This window comes from Hydra vulgaris, chromosome 10 (assembly GCF_038396675.1).
Source record: "Hydra vulgaris chromosome 10, alternate assembly HydraT2T_AEP".
NCBI lineage: Eukaryota > Metazoa > Cnidaria > Hydrozoa > Anthoathecata > Hydridae > Hydra > Hydra vulgaris.
In genome coordinates this window covers 51,310,922-51,333,924 of record NC_088929.1, presented here as the reverse complement: position 1 = coordinate 51,333,924, position 23,003 = coordinate 51,310,922, and the positions used below count along the sequence as shown (strand labels likewise).

At 27.4% G+C, this 23,003-nt stretch overlaps 1 protein-coding gene and 1 long non-coding RNA gene across 2 annotated transcripts in view; one reads left to right on the top strand and one right to left on the bottom strand.

Moving 5' to 3' along the window:
* Positions 1–2,111, top strand: part of LOC100207574 (uncharacterized) — a 29,651-nt gene extending 27,540 nt beyond the window's left edge. Inside the window, exon 3 of the mRNA XM_065808854.1 lies at positions 1,440–2,111. Coding sequence (XP_065664926.1) covers positions 1,440–1,609 — 170 coding nt within the window. The 3' untranslated portion in view covers positions 1,610–2,111. The remainder of the gene's footprint in view (positions 1–1,439) is intronic.
* Positions 2,112–20,240: 18,129 nt separating this feature from the next.
* On the bottom strand, positions 20,241–22,592 carry LOC136086648 (uncharacterized). The gene is made up of 3 exons (XR_010641494.1): positions 22,442–22,592; positions 20,499–20,593; positions 20,241–20,378 (listed from the first exon to the last, which is right to left on the bottom strand). It is a non-coding gene; the product is annotated as an uncharacterized LOC136086648 (long non-coding RNA).
* Between the last annotated feature and the right edge of the window lie 411 nt (positions 22,593–23,003).

Sequence of the window (23,003 nt, the reverse complement as noted above, 5' to 3'; positions counted from 1 at the left end):
CTGTCCCTACATGCTCTAAAAACTTTTATTTGCACTTAAATCCTTTAGAACTCTTTCCCATTTTCATATTTTCCTGACTAGTCATACAATCTACAACTTGTTCATATTTTCCTGACTAGTCATACAATCTACAACTTTTTAAGTCAACTTTTTAACTCAGTCTACTGATTTCTTGCTCTTTAACTCTATTATTTTTATAACTCCCAACATGATCAGTATCTAAAGAGGACACTCCACAGTATTTTTGATATTTTTTGTTGTTGTTATTTTTAAGGTTTGTAACATCTGATAATCGCTCATTTGCATGAAACTCGGAATTATATTTAAAATTAACTAAGTATATATATATATATATATATATATATTATATATATATATATATATATATATATATATATATATATATCATTATATATATATATATATATATATATATATATATATATATATATATCATTATATATATATATATATATATATATATATATATATATATATATATATATATCATATATATATATATATATCATATATATATATATATATATATATATATATATATATATATATATATATATATATATATCATATTTATGTTATATAAAAAGTTTTAAAATTTTATAAAAAATTTTAATATTAAACTTATTTTATATCCAGATTATTATTTTAGATTTTATTGCATAAAAACTATGGTTTTTTAATATAAGATAAAATACTTAATTTTTTTACGGTTTTTTCAAATGATTTATTTTTAAAAGGTTTTATAAAATATGAATATTATTTTTGAAATTCTAATTCTAATTCTAAAGAATTTTTTTTTGATAATGTTAGAGACTTGTCTGATGTGTAAGGTTATTTGGTCACCCCTAAAAATATTTTTAATTCAAAAATATTTTATATCCAGTGTTATTTCATTATATTATAGAACACATTTAGGGGGTGCAAGCAGATAATTTCAAAAAAAAGTTGTTTTTAGGACTACCCTAGTATGCAAATGTATAATAAAATATTATATGATTATGTAACAAAAACCACTTTTAACTTCGAACCACAAGTAATGACAAACAAAGTGCGCTGAGAAACAAAGTAACCAACGGCAAATAAAAAACTTTAATTTGTATATATTTTATGAATGTTTGAATCTCATAATTTTTATTTTAAAAACACGAAAAATTCATTTTTATTTCCTTTTTTTACATTTATTTCCGTCGATTTTTGATTGGTTTAAACCCATATTCTTGATTAGACTTAAATCGAGTGTGTGATATATTTTTATTTTTCACCCTAACCCTAACTTTCCTTTCAGGAAAGTCAATTGAAACCTCCACACTCTTTAAAAATATTGATAACGATAAATTTTCAATTATTATGCAACTATAGGTTTTATTTTTCACTATATTAATTTTAAATATTATATTTGATTTTTATTTATTTTATAGTTATACTTTCGTTGATTGGATTGAGTCTTTACACGCATCATCATAGTAATTCGTCGTTTAAATGGAGTTTTGGTTTAAGTTGGGCTGGCTGTTTGTCCATTGGAGTTGTTATACTATTAATGTGTCTAGGAGATTTTTGTTATGAAAACAATAAATCTGATCCACAATAATTTCTTTTAGTGGAGTATGCATTAATGAAAGCATTATTTTTTTGTAATATAAATATATGAGATCACAAAAGGTGTATCACTATTGGTTTGACCAATCATTGATCACTATTGGTTTGACCAATCATTGATCACTATTGGTTTGACCAATCATTAAATGGGACTGGTTTTAAATAGTTTTTCAAAATTAAATTAAAAAAAAATGAATTATTTAATAGAATTAAATATAAATAAAAATCGAAGTTTAGACGTTTTTTGTAAATTTTTTTCGTGGTAGATGCTCTACATATTTATTTAAGTTGATTCTATTTTTATTTACGGTTTAAACTTATTTATATTTGTTTTAAATTTATTTACGTCTTATATCTTTTTACGTATAAGATTTTTTTATACCTTGTGTAAGCGTTTGTTGTGTTTTTTGTTAATTTTTGTATTTTTTTGTCGCCAGATTTTCTATGTATTTATTATAAAATTCTTTAAAGATTTTATTACTTTCAATGAAAAACTTTTTACTTAAACCTTAGGAAATTAATCAACATAAAAGTACTGGATAAAAATTTAACTTTTGAACCTTTTTAAACAGTTCTTTTTAAAAAATTTTAAAAATCTGAATTTTTAAAAAGTAATGATCTCATTACTTTTTAAAAATTGAGAGCTGAAAAGTATTACAAGGTAAAAAGGTCGACAAGTAACACAACCTTGAAAGGTAACAAGATCGATAAGTAACACAACCTTGAAAATATAGCTGAGTTAATAGGAAACTTAATAGGAAAAAAACAGTTAAATGGTAGAACGTATATGTTGATCATTGTACCCACGCCCATTTATCGATACGCACAAACATTAATTCAACGTTTTGATTAAACTTTGTTAACGTTATGTAATCTTAAAACGATCTTATTCTCTAACGCATACAATATTTGTCTTTTATATTTTGTCAGAACTCTGTCTACTGCGCCACAGCCGCTTAACCTCTAAAAATGTTTTTCCTTTTGTATTCTTTGTTTTAATCAACTTAATTCCTTTTCTCTTTTTTTTTACAATACTTGTCAGTTTATTTATTACTTTTTCATTTTCCTTTTTTTTTTTTTCGAATGATTTAAAAATAATAATAAAAAAAACAACGTTGTAAGCCATTAGCGTTCTGTCCGCCGCGACGGATTATTTATATTTAAGTCCAACGGTGCGCCGTTAGACTTAAATATAAATAATGGTCAGCTTTAGTTGCAATACTACCGTTTAAACAAATAATAATTAAATATATTTATGTCATCTGCTAATCTAGTTGCAAAATTTTGTACCTTAAATTTTAAAGCTCGAAGGCCACCTCTAAGTAATAGACAACCTCTAAATAAAATATATATATTGCAATTTTTTGTCTTTATGCTAAGGGCAAACTTAGTATGTTTATTGTGAAAAAGTAATAAGCAATTTTTTTCTTAATTCCTTAAAATCTCTGGAAACTTTAAGAAGTTTTCGCGATTTAATGATTATATATAAAGCATGAAACTTCAGGTCAGTTACAAGATATTGATAAGTATTTACAAGATTGATAAGCAGTTTCAAGATATTGATAAAGCATGAAACTTTAGGTCAGTTACAAGATGTTAAAACATCAGGTCAGTTACAAAATATTGATAAAGAGTGCCACTCTGTGATGAAAATACTATTTAGTTTTCGGATGAAAACAGTCTTTAGCTTTCAATTTACAGTTAAAGTGCTATAGTAAAGGTTCGTGCTTGAAATTATTCATATTTATTTAACCGCGTTTTGAGTTAAGGTGTTCCCGTTTTACCACATGATTGGTGAGAAAATTGTTTCTTTTTTGCATTTTCAAACAAGTTGTATGGCTTAATCTTGATAGTCGCTGAGTTTAGAGTAAGTACTTTATGTGTTTCACGACTCTAGAGATGTGGCTTTTTGTTAAAAATGCTCAAGTTTGGCTATATCTTGAGCTATAAATGGTGATTAGACTTATTATTGTGAATTCTAAGTGTGGGCAAACGTATGAAAATAAAATTAGAAAAAACATTTATCTAAATATCTTCTACAGTCTTTTTTTTTTTTAATTTAAATTTTATTTTCGTCATTTTACACATTTTACAATGTTATCTATAAATTTAAACAAATATATATAATTACAAGCTGACTGGGGCAAGTACAAGTCAAAATGACTTATCATCAAGCCCCTTTGTGAAATACAAAAAAATACAATTAAATTTTACATCTTCCAATATTATATAAAAGAGTAAAATGAATAAGTTTAAAAAAAAAAAAAAAACTTGGTTAGAAATTTTAGAAGGTTAAAAAAGAACTTAAAGTTAAAAAAATAACTTAAAGTTAAAAAAAGAAGAAATTTAAGATAAAGCTAAAATATAAAATAACAAATAAAAAATTACAAATCTGTACATATTCGTATACATATTAAAGACAATAAACAAAAAAACAAAAAAAATTTAATTCGCTTCATATGCATATACATATTCAATACAATATTAAAATTGTATTCATGCATATTCAATACAATATCAAAATTAAATAAAGTACATAAAAAATTAAAAATACAAAATTATTTCAATTTTTTTTTAAAAAATGAGAGAATGTACGTAATGTTTAAATTTAGTAAGTGTTTTTTTATAGTTCTTTTCAATAGATTTTATTTTTATCATATTTTCGTCAAGGACCGAATTCCACAAGCGTGGTCCCCGGCATATAGTCGAGAAGTCGTTGTGGATTCAAATTTAATCTAATGTCATTGAATAGTCAAAAATAAAAACATGGCGGAAACAGGGCGAGGCATAAAAATTGAGCTGCAGAAGAGGAATAGGAAAACATGGTGGTAAAAACGATATTGAGTGAAAATCAATGGCTTGGCAAGAAGCTAGTAAATTGACTTTCATTGAATCAACTATGAAAAAAGTAAAATTTAGCCCTCTGCTCTTTTATTTAAATTTGGAAACAACTTGTTTCCAAATTTAAATAAATTTGGAAAATTTGTTTCCAAATTTAAATAAATTTGGAAACAAGTTGTTTCCAAATTTATTTAAATTTCTGTTGTAAATAGACTAAACAAATAATGTGTTTTAATTAAACTATGATCCGAAACATATTGCCATTGCAACAATAAAATATTTTCGAAAAGAACGATACTAATGAAATGAAATGGACTGTCCAGTCCCCAAACTTTATTTTGGAGGTCTAGCTTACAGAATCGGAGGTCTAGCTTACAGAAAATTGGAGATCTTGCTTACAGAAGACAAAATGATCTAAAAGATCTAAATTTTAATAGACAGTTGGCAATCAAAAAGATTGTAATAAAAAATCATTTTTATTGTTTAACTTATACTATTGGTTACTTTCCATTTTCTAAAATTTTCACTTATAACAAAAAACAATTTAAAATCATTATCAAACTTCAATAGAGACTGCATAGTTATATCCAAACTTTTCTATAAAAATAACTCCAGAAAAAATAAATTCTCTGGCGGAAATGATGCGATGATTCGTTCAACGAATAGTGCAATTCGTTCGACAAATAGTGCAATTCGTTCAACGAATAGTGCAATCCGTTCAACGAATAGTGCAATTCGTTCAACGAATAGTGCAATCCGTTCAACGAATAGTGCAATTCGTTCAACGAATAGTGCAATTCGTTCAACGAATAGTGCAATTCGTTCAACGAATAGTGCAATTCGTTCAACGAATAGTGCAATTATTTCAGGTTGCGAAGCAAAGAATTCGACATTATTTGCGATTTGTAAGATTCTTCGTAGACATTTAAATGTTTGGAACACAAATAATTCCATTTAGGTATAACAGGTATAGTGCCCTTAAAAAGACAGTGCTCATAGAAAGACAAAAAAAATTATATTGCTGAAAGCTATTGTTAACCAAAATTATACAAAAGTTTGGATATTCCGAAATATAAAAAAGTCTTATAACTTTTAGAAAAAAGTTAAGTTTGAATTGCAGAAATTCATATTTTTCTAACTTTTTCTTAGAAGATTAAGATAAATCTTGGAAACAAAAACTATTTAATTTAAGTCCGTAAACTAAAGTCTAGAAAGATATTACGAGTGTAGGGTCTTTATTAGAAAAATAATTGTTTTTCATTTGTTTGATACAAACACATATTCGACGCACTTAATGCAAGTTATGATATTTTTTTTGTCTCGATCATTACAAACATACAATTTTCCCGGTCTGCAACATATCATTTTTGTTAGTTTTAACAACAACAACAAAAGCAATATATTTACCAGAGATATATATGTTTTACATAAGCACGTTACAACGTAAAAAAAAAAAAAATACTATAAAAGCATAAAGCATGGGTTGAGTTGCATTTTATGTACGTAAACTGATTAAGTGACAAACGCAACTCGCATATTGCGTATTAAAAAGTAAATAAAAAGTACTTTTGTTTTAAAAGTAGGAAAAAAGATCAAGCTGCCCCACAGATCAAGGTGCCCCCATCTCCCCTATTCGTAAATTATATTTTCCGTAAAAATTCACGGAAATTAAGAAGCAATTTTGGCTATTTTCCGTGAAAATGACGTATTTCTAAGTGAACCAATCAACGTTTAAAAAATTTAAAGAATATAGGAGACAAGTATTGTAGTGTATGAACATTTATAATATACTGACAATCGATTTATGTAGGATTAATATTAATATCCATTGACATATATTGTCAATCAAAATTAAAATCAATTGAGATATATTGTTTTTGATGTTGAAGCAAAACAAGTATTTGTGCAAGTATTCGATTTGTTTTAAAAGCTTTTAGTAATTTTTGCTTAATAAAAACTTTGTTTGCTTAAAGATTAAACAAAGTTATAATAAAAGTTCTTTGTGTTTAATAGATAGCATAAAAATTTTATCCTATCTATTAAACACAAAGAACCTTTAGTATAACTTCGTTTGCCTAAACTTTATATATATATATATATATATATATATATATATATATATATATATATATATATATATATATATATATATATATATATATATATATATATACATATATATATATATATATATATATATATATATATATATATATATATATATATATATATATATATATACATATATATATATATATATATATATATATATATATATATATATATATATATATATATATATATATATATGTATACATATATATATATATATCTATATACATATATATATATATATATATATATATATATATATATATATATATATATATATATGTATATATATATATATATATATATATATATATATATATATATATATATATATATATATTATATATATATATATATTGTTTGTTTTCTTTGTTTTTTTTGGGTTGATTTTTTGCAATAAATGTTTGATCAGGTCATAATGATCACCCTGCTACTGGTAACATCTAGTTCAGTACAACCATGCCACATGGCTGTACTGGATTACACATCCTGCTGCCTTGTAGAGTTTGCTTTTATAAGTAAAGGTGGGGGAAGTTAATTCTGAAATAAAATACCCCATGCCTTAGGGCTCTTGGTTAAGGAGAAGTTAGAGATGGTATCTCAAAAAAAAGTACTCATATTGAACATGTTTTAATTGCACCTGGCTACTGTCTTTTAGAAGTTCTTCTTTTGCAAAAACTTTAATAAGATCATTCTTTATTTATTTGGCTCCCATAGATGTAAACTTTTGTTACATTGTTTCCTGCTTATGATGATGAACAATAGATGCATATTAACAGTGCCATGTTGAGTATAGACGATGTCTCTGTTAGTGCTTTTTGTGTGCAGTTTGGTGAAAGGTTACATACAAAAGATCAGGCAGGCCTTGAATGTCACTTCTCTTTTACGACAGTTTCAGGCTCAATGTGACTAGTGGTTTTTATTCCTAACAAAAGTCAGTTGTTTAACAAAAGTCAGTTGTTTAATAGAAAAGATAAAATTTTTATGTTATCTATTAAACACAAAGAATTTTTAATAATACTTCATTTGGTTAATCTTTAGGCAAACAAAGTTTTTATTTAGCAAAAATTTCAACTCTTAATTGTGAAATTTTACTAAGCAAAATTTAAAACTCTTAATTGTGCTCACCATTTTCTTTCACCATATTCCATTCTCTACCTTTATAAATCTCTTATTCATCCCACTATGGAAGACAATTGTCACATTTGGATTTGTTCTTCTAATGATTCCCTTTCTCTTCTAAACAAGGTTCACAAATGTTTGTAAATATAGTTGGATCTTCTCCAGCTTACTCGGCAAGCTATCTTCTTTTATTCCACCAACTGTAACTCAATCTGACATTAGTTGTCATTTACAATATTTGCATCCACCTACTGTTTTTTTTCCTTCGCGCTCTAAAAATCTTTATTCATCTATTATTATTTCTTGTACATTAAAGGTTGGAATTCTTTCCTGTCCTCATGTTTTCCTAAATCATACCATTTGCAATTTTTTAATTTTATCTACTTTTTCTTAACTTTTCTTAACAATTCGTGCTCTTTTACTTTGTCTTTTCTTGCGTAACTGTTTTTGATTTGTATTAATAGTAGTAGTATGTTAAAAAATATTTAAAATGAATGAAATAATTTTAGGTGGTTTGTTTCTACCCATCAAATGGCAAATGTAAACCAAGGGGACAATTTATCTAATTCAAGCATGATATTTTTAATTCAACCAGTGGCATTATGCAATTCCACTGCTATAAATAATTATGGATTTTATTATTTTTACCTGCAGTTCCACAGTGGGAACTGCAGGTAAAAATAATAAAATCCATAATTATTTTAATAAATAATAAAACCATTTATAAAATAGTTTATAAAAAACTGTATTTTATTATTTCTAATAACTAAAAGTCATTAACCGCAATAACAATAAATATAAGTTGTTAATAAACAATTAAAAATACTAGTATATAATTAATTAAAATTATTTATAATAACAATTAAAGTTTCAGAGAAAAATATTGTAATAATATAAAAGTACAAAAAAATAATAAACAACAAAAGAAAATTATAAACTACTTTTTAATACAACTCAAAATAAGCAAAATATGAAAAATATGAAAATCATTTTATATAATAAGTTAAACTAAAGTTATACTTGCGCAAGGCTGGGGCCAATATAATCAAGGAAGCATTTTTTAATTTAATTTTTATTGTAACTCTCTTAACTCTAAAATACAATCTTTAAAGCCGTTAATTGAAGATGCAAGTTAAACAAAGTATTTCTAGGTCACATTGAACTGTAAACCACTTAATAATGAAGCAAGAATCTATTATACTACCTCATTAAATCTCCTGATAAATCATTTACATTTATTTTCTTTATGTGCAATCCATCATGACTTGTAATCATAATGCTATTTAAATTTTGTGCAGGTTCAATAGCACCATTCTGAAGATGATATTATTTCAGAAAATCTTTTTTAGACAAATGTTGAAATATTTCCTGAAAGTTCTTCTGCAACATTAGAATGTGTTTTGCCTGTATCATCCCAAGTTTCTCTACAAACAAACTCTGTAACTACATCAAACATTTCCCCAACAATTACATGTGAGACTTTTCATGTTGAAAGATTGCAGACAAATGTTGAAATATTTCCTGAAAGTTCTTTATCTGCAACATTGAAATGTGTTTTGCTTGTGTCATCTCAAATTTTTATACAAACAAACTCTGAAACTACATCAAAAACTCTTCCAACAATCACTTGTGAGACTGTTGAAAAAAGGTACAGCACTCGAATTTTAGAAGACATTGACATTCTATTACGTTATATACAGCGCTTTCCCCCAGGTCGACCAGCTAAAAAACAGATACTTTTTTACAATGTAACAAAACCTCTTGAGAAACTTGGGGTTTATGAAAAAGATTTTATTCGTTTAACTTGGTTTGTCAAAAATTCTATGGCACAAAATCATTACAAAGTGGTAGTAAAATCTCAAGTAATGATCTTTCTCCTACTGTACCTTATATTATTAGTGATAAAAGAGCTAATTTACATGAGTTTAAACAATATTTTGATGAGTCTGCTTGGGCTGAAATTGATGTACAATGTAAGAGCACTTCATTCGATAGTTGGCCATTTTATCATTGCCAACAAATTCAATCAGCCAGTAAACTTCAAAAGTAGATTCAGTGCGATCACTGTTTACATTGGTATCATTACTATTATGTTGGTATTTTAAGTAAACCTTAAGGTCACTGTATTACCTATAGGTCACATACATATATATGTATATATATATATATATATATATATATATATATATATATATATATATACATATATATGTATGTATTATTAGTAAAATGATAGTTTAATATATTAGCGTGTATATAACTTAACGATAAGTAGATAGTTTGTCTTTTATTTAAAACTTGTTAAAATTTGACTTTTTAGCGTTAATTGATGTACCCTGTATCGGCACACCAAAACAACAACGGTTAAACAGACTTTATGTATTTTTTTTAATACAATTCATTTATGCAAGGCTATAACTTTATTAACATTTTACGTACCTGTTAGTCATTAGTTACTCTCTGCAGTAGTGCTGGAAGGTATGATAACATAACTGCAAGGTAAACAACTTTAAACCTTTCATTCATTATATGAAAGACTGTATAAAGCTGTCTTGACTATTAGCTAAGCTCTGTGACATAAGCGCAACTTAGAGATTCCTACTAGAAATGTTTTATTTCTTTTTTGTTATTGGAATGGTTTTAATGTACGCTTTATAATGTATACTAAATATATATATATATATATATATATATATATATATATATATATATATATATATATATATATATATATATATATATATATATATATATATATATATATATATATATATATATATATATATATATATATATATATATATATATATATATATATATATATATATATATGTATGTATATATATGTATATATATATATATATAGATATATATATAAGTTTTATTCATCACAAAGTTCATTATTTGTACACGAAAATTAATAAATTAATCAAAAGTATTAAAAAAAAGTTGATTTCCTTCTGGACAAAACAAGTGCAACTCGACAAAATGTTGACCAAGCTGTATTTCGCTATCAATATTTCGTGGCAAATCCTTTGTTGTCGATCACAGCCTTGTATCTTCGAGGCATAGATTCGATCAGATGATTAATGAAACTTTGTGGAATCGCTGCCCATGCCTTTTGGATTTGTTGATTTTATCCTTATTACGAACACCTTCACGATTAATTCTGCGGTTGACGATCTTCCACAGGTTCTCGATAGTGTTGAGATCCAGAGATTGAGGCGGCCAATCCATCACCGATAGGTGGTTGTCTTGAAACCACTGCTTGACTACTTTTGCAGTGTGTTTCGGATCGTTATCTTGCTGAAAAACCAATTTTATTGGCATATTCCATTCAGCATGAGGTAACATAACATCTTTCAGGATATTTATATACATGAAACGGTCCATTATTCCATCGTTTTGATGTATTGGATTTAGACCGTTAGCAGAAAAACACCCCCAGACCATTACATTGCCTCCGCCATGCTTCACGGTCTTATGGCAGTAACGTAAATCGAGGCGTTTTCCGGCCGGTCGACGTACACGGCAAATGCCATCGCTCCCAATGATGTTGAACTTCGATTCATCACTAAACAGGACAGTTCGCCATTTCTGCACATTCCAGTCAATACGAGATGTAGCAAACAGGAGTCTTTTCTTCTGGTTTTTTAGTGAAATCAGCGGTTTCTTTGCAGGGCGTCGAGAAAACAATCCGGCTTCAACAGCACATCGTCTGATTGTTCGGTCCGATACAGGCAGCTCTAATTGCTTTTGTATCTCGACTGATGATATCCTGGGATCCTTCTTGACGGATCTGACGATCATAGAATTCTCTCTAGAAGTGGTGGAACGCGGTCTTCCACCTTTGTTATCTGCTGCCAACTTCCCCGTACAACGATATTTGGAACATAGTCTTGATACGGTCCATTTTTTCACGCAATATTTATCACAAATACTTTTTTGTGACATTCCACTTACGTAATCGCCAATAATTTTCTTTCTTAGTTCCAATCCAAGACTGTCGGGAGCCATTTTTGCACTTGAAGTCATAAAAATAAATAATCACGCTTCTCAAGGCTTACCGTGTTACATTTACCTTGTGATGATACAATAATGCTCTGTGGAACACAACGTCTTGGTTGGATGTGGACTGTATTGATGAAATGAAACACTTGCTGTATTTCACTTCTTGTATTGATGTTCTTCGATAAAACACTTTGATAAAACTCACTTCGATAAACCGTCTTGATAATACTGACTGATTGACTTCCGTATACTGACTGAATTACATGTCGATTTACATGTCTCTTATATAGTAAAATGAAACTGTGTGAACCTGTTCTGGAAGATTATAGATGCTTCTTTTTGATGCTTCTGGAAGCTTCTGGATGCTTCGGAATGTTTCTGGATACTTCTGGATGCTACTGGATGCTTCCAGATGCTTCTTCTGGAAATTTCTGGAAGCTTCTGTATGCTTCTGGAAACATCCAGAAGCATACAGAAGCAAACTGGAAACTTCTGGAAATTAAAAAACTTCCGTGACGTTGACACGGACCAGACTTAAGAAAATGAAACAAACCAAAAAAGTTGCACTTGTTTTGTCCGCTGCAAAATGGCACTTGTCAACGAAATTCTGCCTGTGTGCTGTCACCTGCCAGCTAATTGCTCATGTCATGGCATGCTATGACTCCAGACTCCTGAACTGTTTGCTGTGGTAGTATAGTTCGTTTCGTTTTTAAGACATGTAAAATTAGGAACACTTTTTAGCATTGTTCGATGTTGGTTGCAAATGTTTTGTCCAATACTGTATATATATATATATATATATATATATATATATATATATATATATAAATATATATATATATATATAAATATATATATAATATATAATAAATTTTATAAAAATTATATTATACTAAATTAAGTATTTAAGTGTAAAGTGAATAGAATAATTCTTTAATAATGGAAATTTTCGCAATATGAGCTAACTTTATTATTAATTTAATTATCACAATATGTGATTGTCAATCATATTGTTAGGATGTTGAAACTGCTCCAAAGGTAATAAAAATAAACTCTATAAACTAATAAACTATATTGTCTTATTATTATTAAACTATAAACTATTTTATCTTATATCTCTATTCACTATAAAGTAATAAACTATATTATCTTATTGTGTTATTTAACTATATTATTACAAACTATATTATCTTATTGTTATTATCTTATATATGTATTAATTTTAAGTTAGCGCTTTATCAAGCAAGCCTTTTTCCTATTAAAATTATTTCCAAGTACATATTAGTAAAACTTTCCCTTTTATTAAGGAAGTTTTTTTTCTTCTCCATATTAAAAAGCCAGCGATTGTCGACCGTGTTTTATATATAGATTTGTACATTTATGTTCATTTGCTCAACCTAAGCAGTTAAACTTCCTCCAATTTCATTGGGATCCTTCTCCGCGTACACATTTTTGCACCACAAATGTGTATCTAAAGAATTTAGTGCATTTAAACCAAACAATATTACTACCACGTTCTTTACAATTTACTCATTTCTCCGTGAACACACTTTTGCAATATTTGCTTACCACTTAAGTTGTCGAAACTACTACATACCATCTGTCCTTAGAGATGACTAAAAAATTATATTGAGGGCTCTGACCTGCTTTGTTGTTATGCATAAGTCAACTTACTCTATCGGCATTTATAAATAGGTTGTGTCACAGCATACATTATTTGTTGACTGATCCACCAAATATTTTAACTATAGTTATGCCTAAAAGTTTCATACTCTTCAAACCATTCAGAAAAGTTCAAAAATAACCAGCTCAGGTATATCTTGCACTTCTGAGGTAATTTCAGAAAATGCTTTAGATTGAACTGGTATAGAAAACTTTAAACTTATTAAAATTGTTATTTTCACGACACTCTGAATTTAAAGCACTGTTTAGCTTTAATGAGAAAGACGATTAAACGATTGCCTTTTTTATTAAATTGCCGAATATTCGTGACACCGTTAATATTTGTCTTTAATCTATATTCGACATTTTGCATTTTTTTGTTAACACAGCCAAAATGCTATTAAAAATCGGTAAGTTTTCAAAAAAAATAGCCAAAATTATATGAAATTTGTTGCAAACTGCCAATATTTATTATAATTTTGTTATATATAATTTTGTTACTTTCCAAGGAAAATATCAAAAATTCGTTATGTATAAGATAGATTGAAAGTAGCCAAAATCACTTCTTAACTTCCGTAAATTTTCACGGAAAATAGCGAAAACTCCTCCATATTAATAGCGTGAATTTTCACGGAAAATACCCAAAATTGCTTCTTAATTTCCGTGAATTTTCACGGAAAATAGCCAAAATTGCTTTTTAATTTCCGTGAATTTTCACGGAAAATAACATTAGGCAAAAGTATTTTCGAACAAAAGAGTTAATATATTAAGAAATTAATAAAACTTTGTTCAACCATGGAAGTATTATAGATTAGGGCAATTCCACTGAGCAAAATTTTTCGAAAACAAAAATTAGTTAGGGCGTGGAAGATTTAATGTATAAAACTGAGCATATTGAAAATAAAAAAAATTTAAAAAACATCAAACTGATTCGAGCTTTAACATTTAAAAATGGATAAATTCGGGTATTTTTGTGCGAATACATAAATTTTTTGTTGAATAAAGCATGTTACCAAAATTGGTTCAAATCTAATGTTTAAGACTTTTAATAATTTTACTTGCTATCACTGATAGCAAAGAACATTATTGTAAATATTTTACGACCAACCACCCATGTAATATTAGGGTGATAGGGGGCGCTGAACACGCTAGTCATAAATTAACACTTTTAAGCATCTAAGACAATAATATTATAAAAGCAAAACAGAAATTGAACAACAATAATAATGATCAATATCATTTGCATGACTAGTGACATGACAGTTTGTCCCGGGCAGCAGATGTCCAAGGGGTACCAAAGAAAAGTTACGTAAAAAAATAAGGTCCTTCACTGATATAGAAAAATTTTAAATAATATGCGCCAATTAGGGTTTTTCCAAGGTGACGTGATTTTTTTGTTTGTTTGTTTGTTTGTTCTTTATTACAATATTTATTACAATTTAAATAAACAAAACTTTATTACAATAATAAAAGTTAACAAGTCAAGATATCGAAATAAATAATAAAAATAAATATAAAGAACGCGGATACTCTAAGAAGACCAGGTCTTGTCACAGAGAAACCGCTAATTGCTTGTGGATAAATAAACAAAAAAATAAATAAATAAAAATATACATTAAGTATATACATATACTAATATAATATAGATAAAAGATTTTCAAAAAATTTTAAAATTTAAAAGTAGATTAGTATATTTTCAGTTGAAAAAATGAGTTTTTTAAGATTTTGTTTAAAAGAATCAAAATTACATTCTTGAGAAAAATCTTTAGAAGTATTTAGAACTATACTATTCCATAAAAATGGTCCGCGAAATGAAATGAAAAATTTTCCAAAATTAGTTTGAGAAAATGGTTGTCAAATTAAATTATCATTCCTTAAAATATATTTATTTCTATCTCTTTGTAAATATAAGTTACGAAAAGAAACGGGTAATAGGTGGGTCTTGCATTTATACATAAAACAAAGAATATTAAAAAAACATTCAACTCATATATATTGAGTGTTTTCATATCATATAAAAGAGGCTTGGCGTGAGCAAAACGGTCCTTGAAATTTATAAGGCGTGCTACATGTTTCTGTTGCCGATAGAGAGGTTTAAGTTTACTTTTATAAGTGCTACCCCAAGCAATGTTTATATAATTAATATGGCAATGAATTAGCGAATAATATAACTGAATTAAGGTATGTTTATCTAGAAAGTTTCTGATTTTGTATAAAATGCCTATACTCTTTGAAATATTATTGCACAAGTTAGCAATGTGGCTTTTCCAATTAAGATTTTCATCGATCTATACACCTAAAAATCTTGTCAATAGAACTCTTTTAATAATTATGTTATCGATAAAAAGAAATGGTAAATTACAAGGCAGCTGGTGCTTTTTACCATAAGGATGAAAAAGAATCCATTTAGTTTTACCAATATTTAATGATAGTTTGTTTAATCTAAACCATTTGGAAATTTTGGCTAGTTCAATGTTCATGTTGCTAAAAAGTGTAAAAATGTTTTTATGAGGAAGAAATAAGTTAGAATCAGCAAATATAATTGTCATTAGGTTAGAAGCTTTTGGTAGATCATTAATATGCATTAGAAATAGGAGGGGTCTTAATATGGATCCTTGAGGAACTCCACATGAAATGTTTAATAAATTAGATGATACGTTATCATCCGCATAAACAAATTGTTTCTGATTATTTTGGTAACTTTTAAGCCAAATTAGTTTATTTCCAATAATTCCGTACCACTCCAACTTTTTAAAAAGAATTTTGTGATCAATAGTATCAAGAGCTTTTGCCAAGTCAATGAAAACACCTAAAGTAAATTGATAATTTTCAAATGAGTCAGATATATTTCTTGTAAATTGTAAAATGGCATGTTCAGTGGAATTGCTTTTTTGGAATCCATATTGATTGCTGTATAACAAATTGTTAATAGTAAGATGATTATAAATTTTATTGTACAAAATTCTTTCTAAAACTTTAGAGAATACAGAAAGTAGTGAAATTGGACGATAGTTACTTATATTCTCAATGTCACCACCTTTTACAATTGGTATGACTTTTGCTAATTTTAGAGCTTGTGAAAAAATTCCCTGTTTAATTGATATTGAAAAAATCTTAAAGAGTATATCTTTTAAAACATCAAATGAACTTATAATAATGTTGCCGTTAATACCATCAGGGCCTACTGCTTTGTTAGATTTCAATAATTAATAATTAAATGCAATTTCAAACTCTTCAAAAGATAATTCAAAAGAGTTCAAGTAAGAGTTTAGAGGGAAACATAGATCAATCATTAAACTGTTTGCTATAATAATGTTTTTTGCAAGATTTGGTCCTACAGACACAAAATATTTATTAAACTCTTCCGTTATTTGTCTTTTATCATATAAAAATTCATTATTATGTTTAACCATGTTTGGCAAAGGGTGAGATGTACTTTTTTTGCTGCCAGTAATTTCTCTTATTATAAACCAAGTGCGCTAAAAATTTGATTTATATTTTTCTAGTAAATTTAAATAATATATATATATATTTTTTTAGAGGCTTTCAAAAAGTTTAGCGTAATTTTTATATATAATTTTATTTTCATTTGTTTTACATTTTAAGTAATTAATGTATAATTTTTGTTTAATTTTTGAAGACTTACGCAAACCCTTTGTAATCCAAGGCGGTTTAATACTTTTAGCTTTGAGATTTAAATTAACTTCAGGGAAATCATTGTCGTAAATATCATAAAAAGTTTTAAAAAAGGAGTTATAAATTAAGTTTGTATTATCGGAGGCGTTAATAAAGCTCCAATCAATTAAAGATAATTGTTCTTTAAAAGATTCAAGGTTTTTATTTGTAAAAATTCGCTTTTTTAAAACTCGTTTTTCATTAGGGAGTAATTTATTGTCTATATTTATAGAAAAGAAAACAGGAAAATGATCAGATATGTCATTTTTAATTATGCCTTTTTTTTAAGGATACTTTAAAAACATCAGTGGTTAAAATATTATCAATTAAAGAAGCACTTGATTGAGTAATTCTTGTCGGTTTGCTAATCAAAGGAATCGCACCATTTTCGAGAATGCCATTATAAAACTTTTTAATGTAATAACATTAAAAATTATTATTGACGTGGTATTGAAAACAATCTAAATTCAGATCACCCAATAAGTAGATAAATTTATTTTCGCGGTTACTTTTTTTAATAACGTCATTACATAAAAACGAATTAAAATTTTTAACTTCACCTGAAGGTAAGCGATAACAGCAACTTAGAATTTTTTTTTTTAATTTATTGGTTAAAATTTCAATCGTTTAAACCTCTTTATCAGCATTAGTGATGCTCATGTCATGCCGGGTAAAATATTGTAAGTTATTTTTAACATAAATAAGAACGCCTACGCCACGCTTATTTGTTTTTCGTGCCAATGAAATTACATTAAAACCCGGCAGTTCAAAATTGGTAAATTTTGAACTGCCGGGTTTTACGTCATCTGAACTGCACCATGTTTCTGTTAAGCAGATTGTACTAAAAAGATTACTAGTTTCTTCAATAAAATTACTAAAGATTTCAAAAAAAATTTTTAAATTTCGAATATTAATGTGAATTGTGTTAATATTATTTTGATCAAGAAATCCTTTAATTTCATGTATATAAAAGTAGTTGCATTTATTTTGCAAAGCATCAGAATCAGTAAAATAATTAAGATCAGGATCAGATTCCTCGTCTAATAAGAAATCATTAGTTCGAAAAAAATTATTAAAACTAGACTCAAAATTTAAGGTTTCATTAGAATCCATTTAATTTTTGTTTTTTCATATTTAAAATGAGATCAAAGAATTTCTTTTATAAATCCCGTATGATTAATTTATTATATACAACTTTAGCGTACTTACCCTTTGCCCTTAAATCTTTTGCCTCATTCAGGAGTTTTTTTCGCAATTTCAGTGTATGATCACTATAATCTTCATTTATGTTAACCTTTTTAGTCCATAATTTCATCGTCGTTTAGTCCATAATTTCATCGTCTTAATATCGTGGCTTTGTCTTTGTAGTTAAGAAATTTAACTACGATCAATCTATTTTTTTTATTGTTTTCAGGTAATTTTTTGCCAACTCAATGCGCCCTTACAATTTCAAAGTTTCCGTGTAGTTGAAGTTTATTATTTAAAAATTCCCTTACTTTATTTTAACTGTCTTCCCAACTTTCATTTTCAATTTCTTCAATCCCGCAGAATCTTCAGTTGTTGCGTCGACTTCTGTCTTCAAGTTCTGCCAATTTGTTAATCGTTTTAGTATTTACATATTCATTTATCAATGATGTTTTTGATGTTTGATGATCAGCAACTATTTTATCTTAATTATTACTCACAAATTCCACAGCTTTATTAAGTTCGCGTAATTCCTTTTTTAGTTCCTTGTTCTCGTCAATTACTGAGTTTAATTTGTTTTCAAGTTTTTCAATTTTGTCATTAAACATCTTCATAATAGTATTTTCATGAATTTCCAAAATATCTTTTAACTGTGCAGATGTAAAATTTTTAGTAGCCATTTTGATTTTTTTTTTTTGATAACCAGTAAGTAAAAAAAACACGTCTGCGGTGAATGCTAATAGCTGATGGTTCACCATGCCCTGGGGACCCACACTCATAAACCAATATTCTACTTGCCTGCCAAATTTCAATTAAAAAATTCATGCGCAAATACCATATTTTTCCACCCAGTGGAGGTACCATTTCCACCTCTTTTAATGTTACTGTTACACTTTATTAAACTGTTTCTGCTACTGTTACTGTTACTTCTTGTTATAAATTCTGTTTTTTTTTTTACAGTTACCAGTGATTTGAGTTTTTAAAATTTCGTTCCTGTTCCGGAGGTGCATTAATAATAAGATATGTTGGAACATTTTTAAAATTTTCAAGTCATCTGTATAAATCTATTTTCTATGTGCCTGCCAAATTTCATAAAAAAGTAATAATGCGCACATACCCTATTTTTTCATGCAGGCATGTTTTTCCACTTTTTACATAGGATTAAAAATATTTTGTTATTTTAATTCAAAACTTTTTTAATAACGTTATTACAGTAGAATCTCTCTAATTCGAATTTTACGGGGGAAAATAAAAATTCAAATTAGAGAGATTTTCGAATTATAGAATGTTAATTTTTCTTGAATGCATTTCACGGTGACTTTGCATTTATTCGTATTTTTAGAAATTTCAATAGCGTTGCACTTCGATCTATAATACTTCCACGGTACAACCAAGGACGTATAAATAGATGGACGTATAAGGCATTGTTATAGACCCAGTGGGCACAATGACGTTGAAATAACGTTGAAACAACGTCGCAAACCGACGAAATGCAATGTTGAAACAACGTTGAAATTTGGTGGAATTGGAAACAAAATCCGACGTTGAAAACCACGACGTTGAAACAACGTCGATGAAAACGTTGTTTCAACGTTGTTATAACGTCTTATCGACTACATATCATCCATATTTCAACTTCGATAAAATGAAAATTAAAAGTTCAACGTTGAAATTACGTTGTTTTAACGTCTTATCGACAATATATCAACCATATATGGTTGATATATTGTCGATAAGACGTTAGAACAACGTTCAAACAACCTAATTTCAACGTTAAATTTTGGTCATTTGATAAAAATTATACAGCCTATTGGATATAACTTATATCCAATAGGCTGCAGCCATGTTAAATTGTCATCGTTAACGTTTTAAATTGTCTCGACTTGGATTGCGATAAAATAAGACAATAAAAAAGCAATATTTTGCGCTAAAAGTAGTGTATTTTAAGTTCAAAAAATTATTTTAAGGGAGTTTATATAAGAAATATATAGAATGTTACCATTTTATATATACATTTTATATTAACATATTCGAATTGTCATTTACGCACCGACCGCCACCATTGGATCTGTCGGGTGCATATTTCAACAAACTCATGATATCTGTTCTGACTTCAGCAACCGTAGCAGTCGCTTTACTAAGCATGACGCTCTCTATAAAAAAAGGTATTGCCTGAGTAATTTGCAACAAGTACAGCAAGAACTTGAAATTAAAGTAGCACCAAAGCATCAAGTTGTGTTTTTCACTAACAGATAACATTACTCATGACTTACCAACAACAACCTTACAAATGTTTGTGCCTTTAAATTTCTCTTTACCCTTGCCGCCAGCCATGTTGAACTTTGATTGTAAGCCATTGGTCATCAACCTACAACAAAAAGTTATTATTTTTATAAATACATTAAACTTTGATACAATATCAGGTTAGGTAGCCCAATGGCACCGCGTATACCGCGGAATTCCGAATGGCTTTAAAATTTCAAAAATTCAATGACTTTTTTTTTTGTAGAAATAGGTCAATTTCAATAAAAATTATACATATATATAATAGATCATCCAGGTCAAATTTGAAAAATCCGAAAAATTGTTTGCGGAAAAAGTCCCGAATATCCCCCCTCCTCCCCTTATTTTCCCTCTTAATTTGCTTTCATCTGAGTCGCTTTTTATTTTTTAGTTTTAAATTTCATCCTGTAAGATAGAGTCTGAATTATATTTAGAATCTACTATTGTAGTAGCCTCACAATTGCTGCTGCTACAGACATCTTCATTTAATGAAGCTGAGCAATCAATATCAATGTCACTACTAAGAAACTCATTAACCAAAACATTATTCCGTCTCCATCGCTTTAACCGGGTAGCCATTTCCCTAAACAACAGAAGGCACTTTTATAGTATGTATATATATGTTATTATATGTTTATATGTTGTCTTATATGTTGTCTGAAAGTTTTCTTCCATATTTTGTTGACAAAAGTAAAAGTTAAAATGCAAGACCGGATTTATTTTATTAATTGATAGACTGCCTGCCCCAACCAAACCCTCAGTCGATGTAGCAGCACTCCCTTGCGAGTCAGGCTAAAAGGTAGTAGATGTAGCAGCACTCCGTTGCGAGTCAGGCTATTTATCAGTCGATGTAGCAGCACTCCCTAGCGAGTCAGGCTATAAGATAGTCGATGTAGCAGCACTCCGTGCATGATTTACAGTAAAAAAAATAAAAATAAAAACATTTTATTAAAAAAAATAAAAATAAAAACATTTTAATAAAAAAAATAAAAATAAAAACATTGTTTATAGTGTTAAAAACATTCAGAATGTTTTAAAAAACATTCTGGTCAATTAAATTTGCGTTTTTGCGGCTTTTTTAAAAAACGGTTAATTTGTAATTAAATTAATGGTTTTAACTTTCTGACAACTCCGCAAATGTTGGACGAAAGTCAAAAGTAATTAAAAGTGACGTATGTATTGGCGTAAGAATCACTTTTTTCCTTCCGCTCTTCCCAAATTTAAAAAAAATATAAAAATAATAATAACAATAATAAAAATACTATAATATAGTATTATGATTATTATAGTCTATCTGATATATTATTAACATATCATATATTTTATGTTTATATCATATGTTATATATAATAATATCATATATATATATATATATAAATATATCATATATTATATGTATATATAAATATATAAATAAATATACTTATATAATATATACCGTGAAAAGGGGTGACTATGAACAACGGGGTGAAAATAAACATCGATGCCAAGTTTACTAAATGGTGAAGAATCACGCACTATATAATTAAATAGTGTGTTTTATGTTATTTTAATTTAGCTATTTTATTCTAAAAACTTCCACTTGTAAATATATATATATATATATTTGTAAATATAAAAATAATAATAACAACAATAATAAAAATACTATAATATAGTATTATGATTATTACAGTCTATATGATATATTATTAACATATCATACATTTTATGTATATATCATATGTTATATATATATATATATATATATATATATATATATATATATATATATATATATATATATATATATATATATATATATATATATATATATATATATATATAGCATTAATAATGTATATTTTATATTTATATAATATAAAATTAGTATAGTCAAATATACTAACATACATAGTAAAACAATTTAATCAAACTCTAAAAAACTGCTTACTTAAACAAACTCTAAAACAAATTCAAGCAAATTCTTCATGCAATACACACTGATGAAATAAAAAAAAAGATCTATTTAATATTTATCACTAATGCATCGCAAATTAAGCAATGTGGTATCGTTAAACTGACAAACTCAAAACCTTATGAAATGGCAATAGATGGCCTAATCAATGACTCGTAAAGTCACGCATGCGGATTTGAGTTCTCAAAATGCAAAACGAACGGTGGAACTCATAATATAGACGTTGAATTAACGTTGATTCAATGTCGCGTTAAGTTGATCGTTTTCAACGAATTTTCAACGTTAATAAAATGTTGATTTTTGGTTATATGACGTCGCGACTAAAAATCAACCGTAAATCAACGTTGAAATAACGTCGTGTGTCCACTGGGGATCTGAGGCGCCGCACAGTGGGCTAATTTTCAAAAAAGCTGGCCAAAAGTCAAAAAAAAAAAATCACTATTGTGATTTTATTATTTTGAAACTACATAAACAAAGCCCTGTTGCATTTAATTGTATAAGAAAAATTTGTATAAATTTTAAAGTTACCTAAATCTAC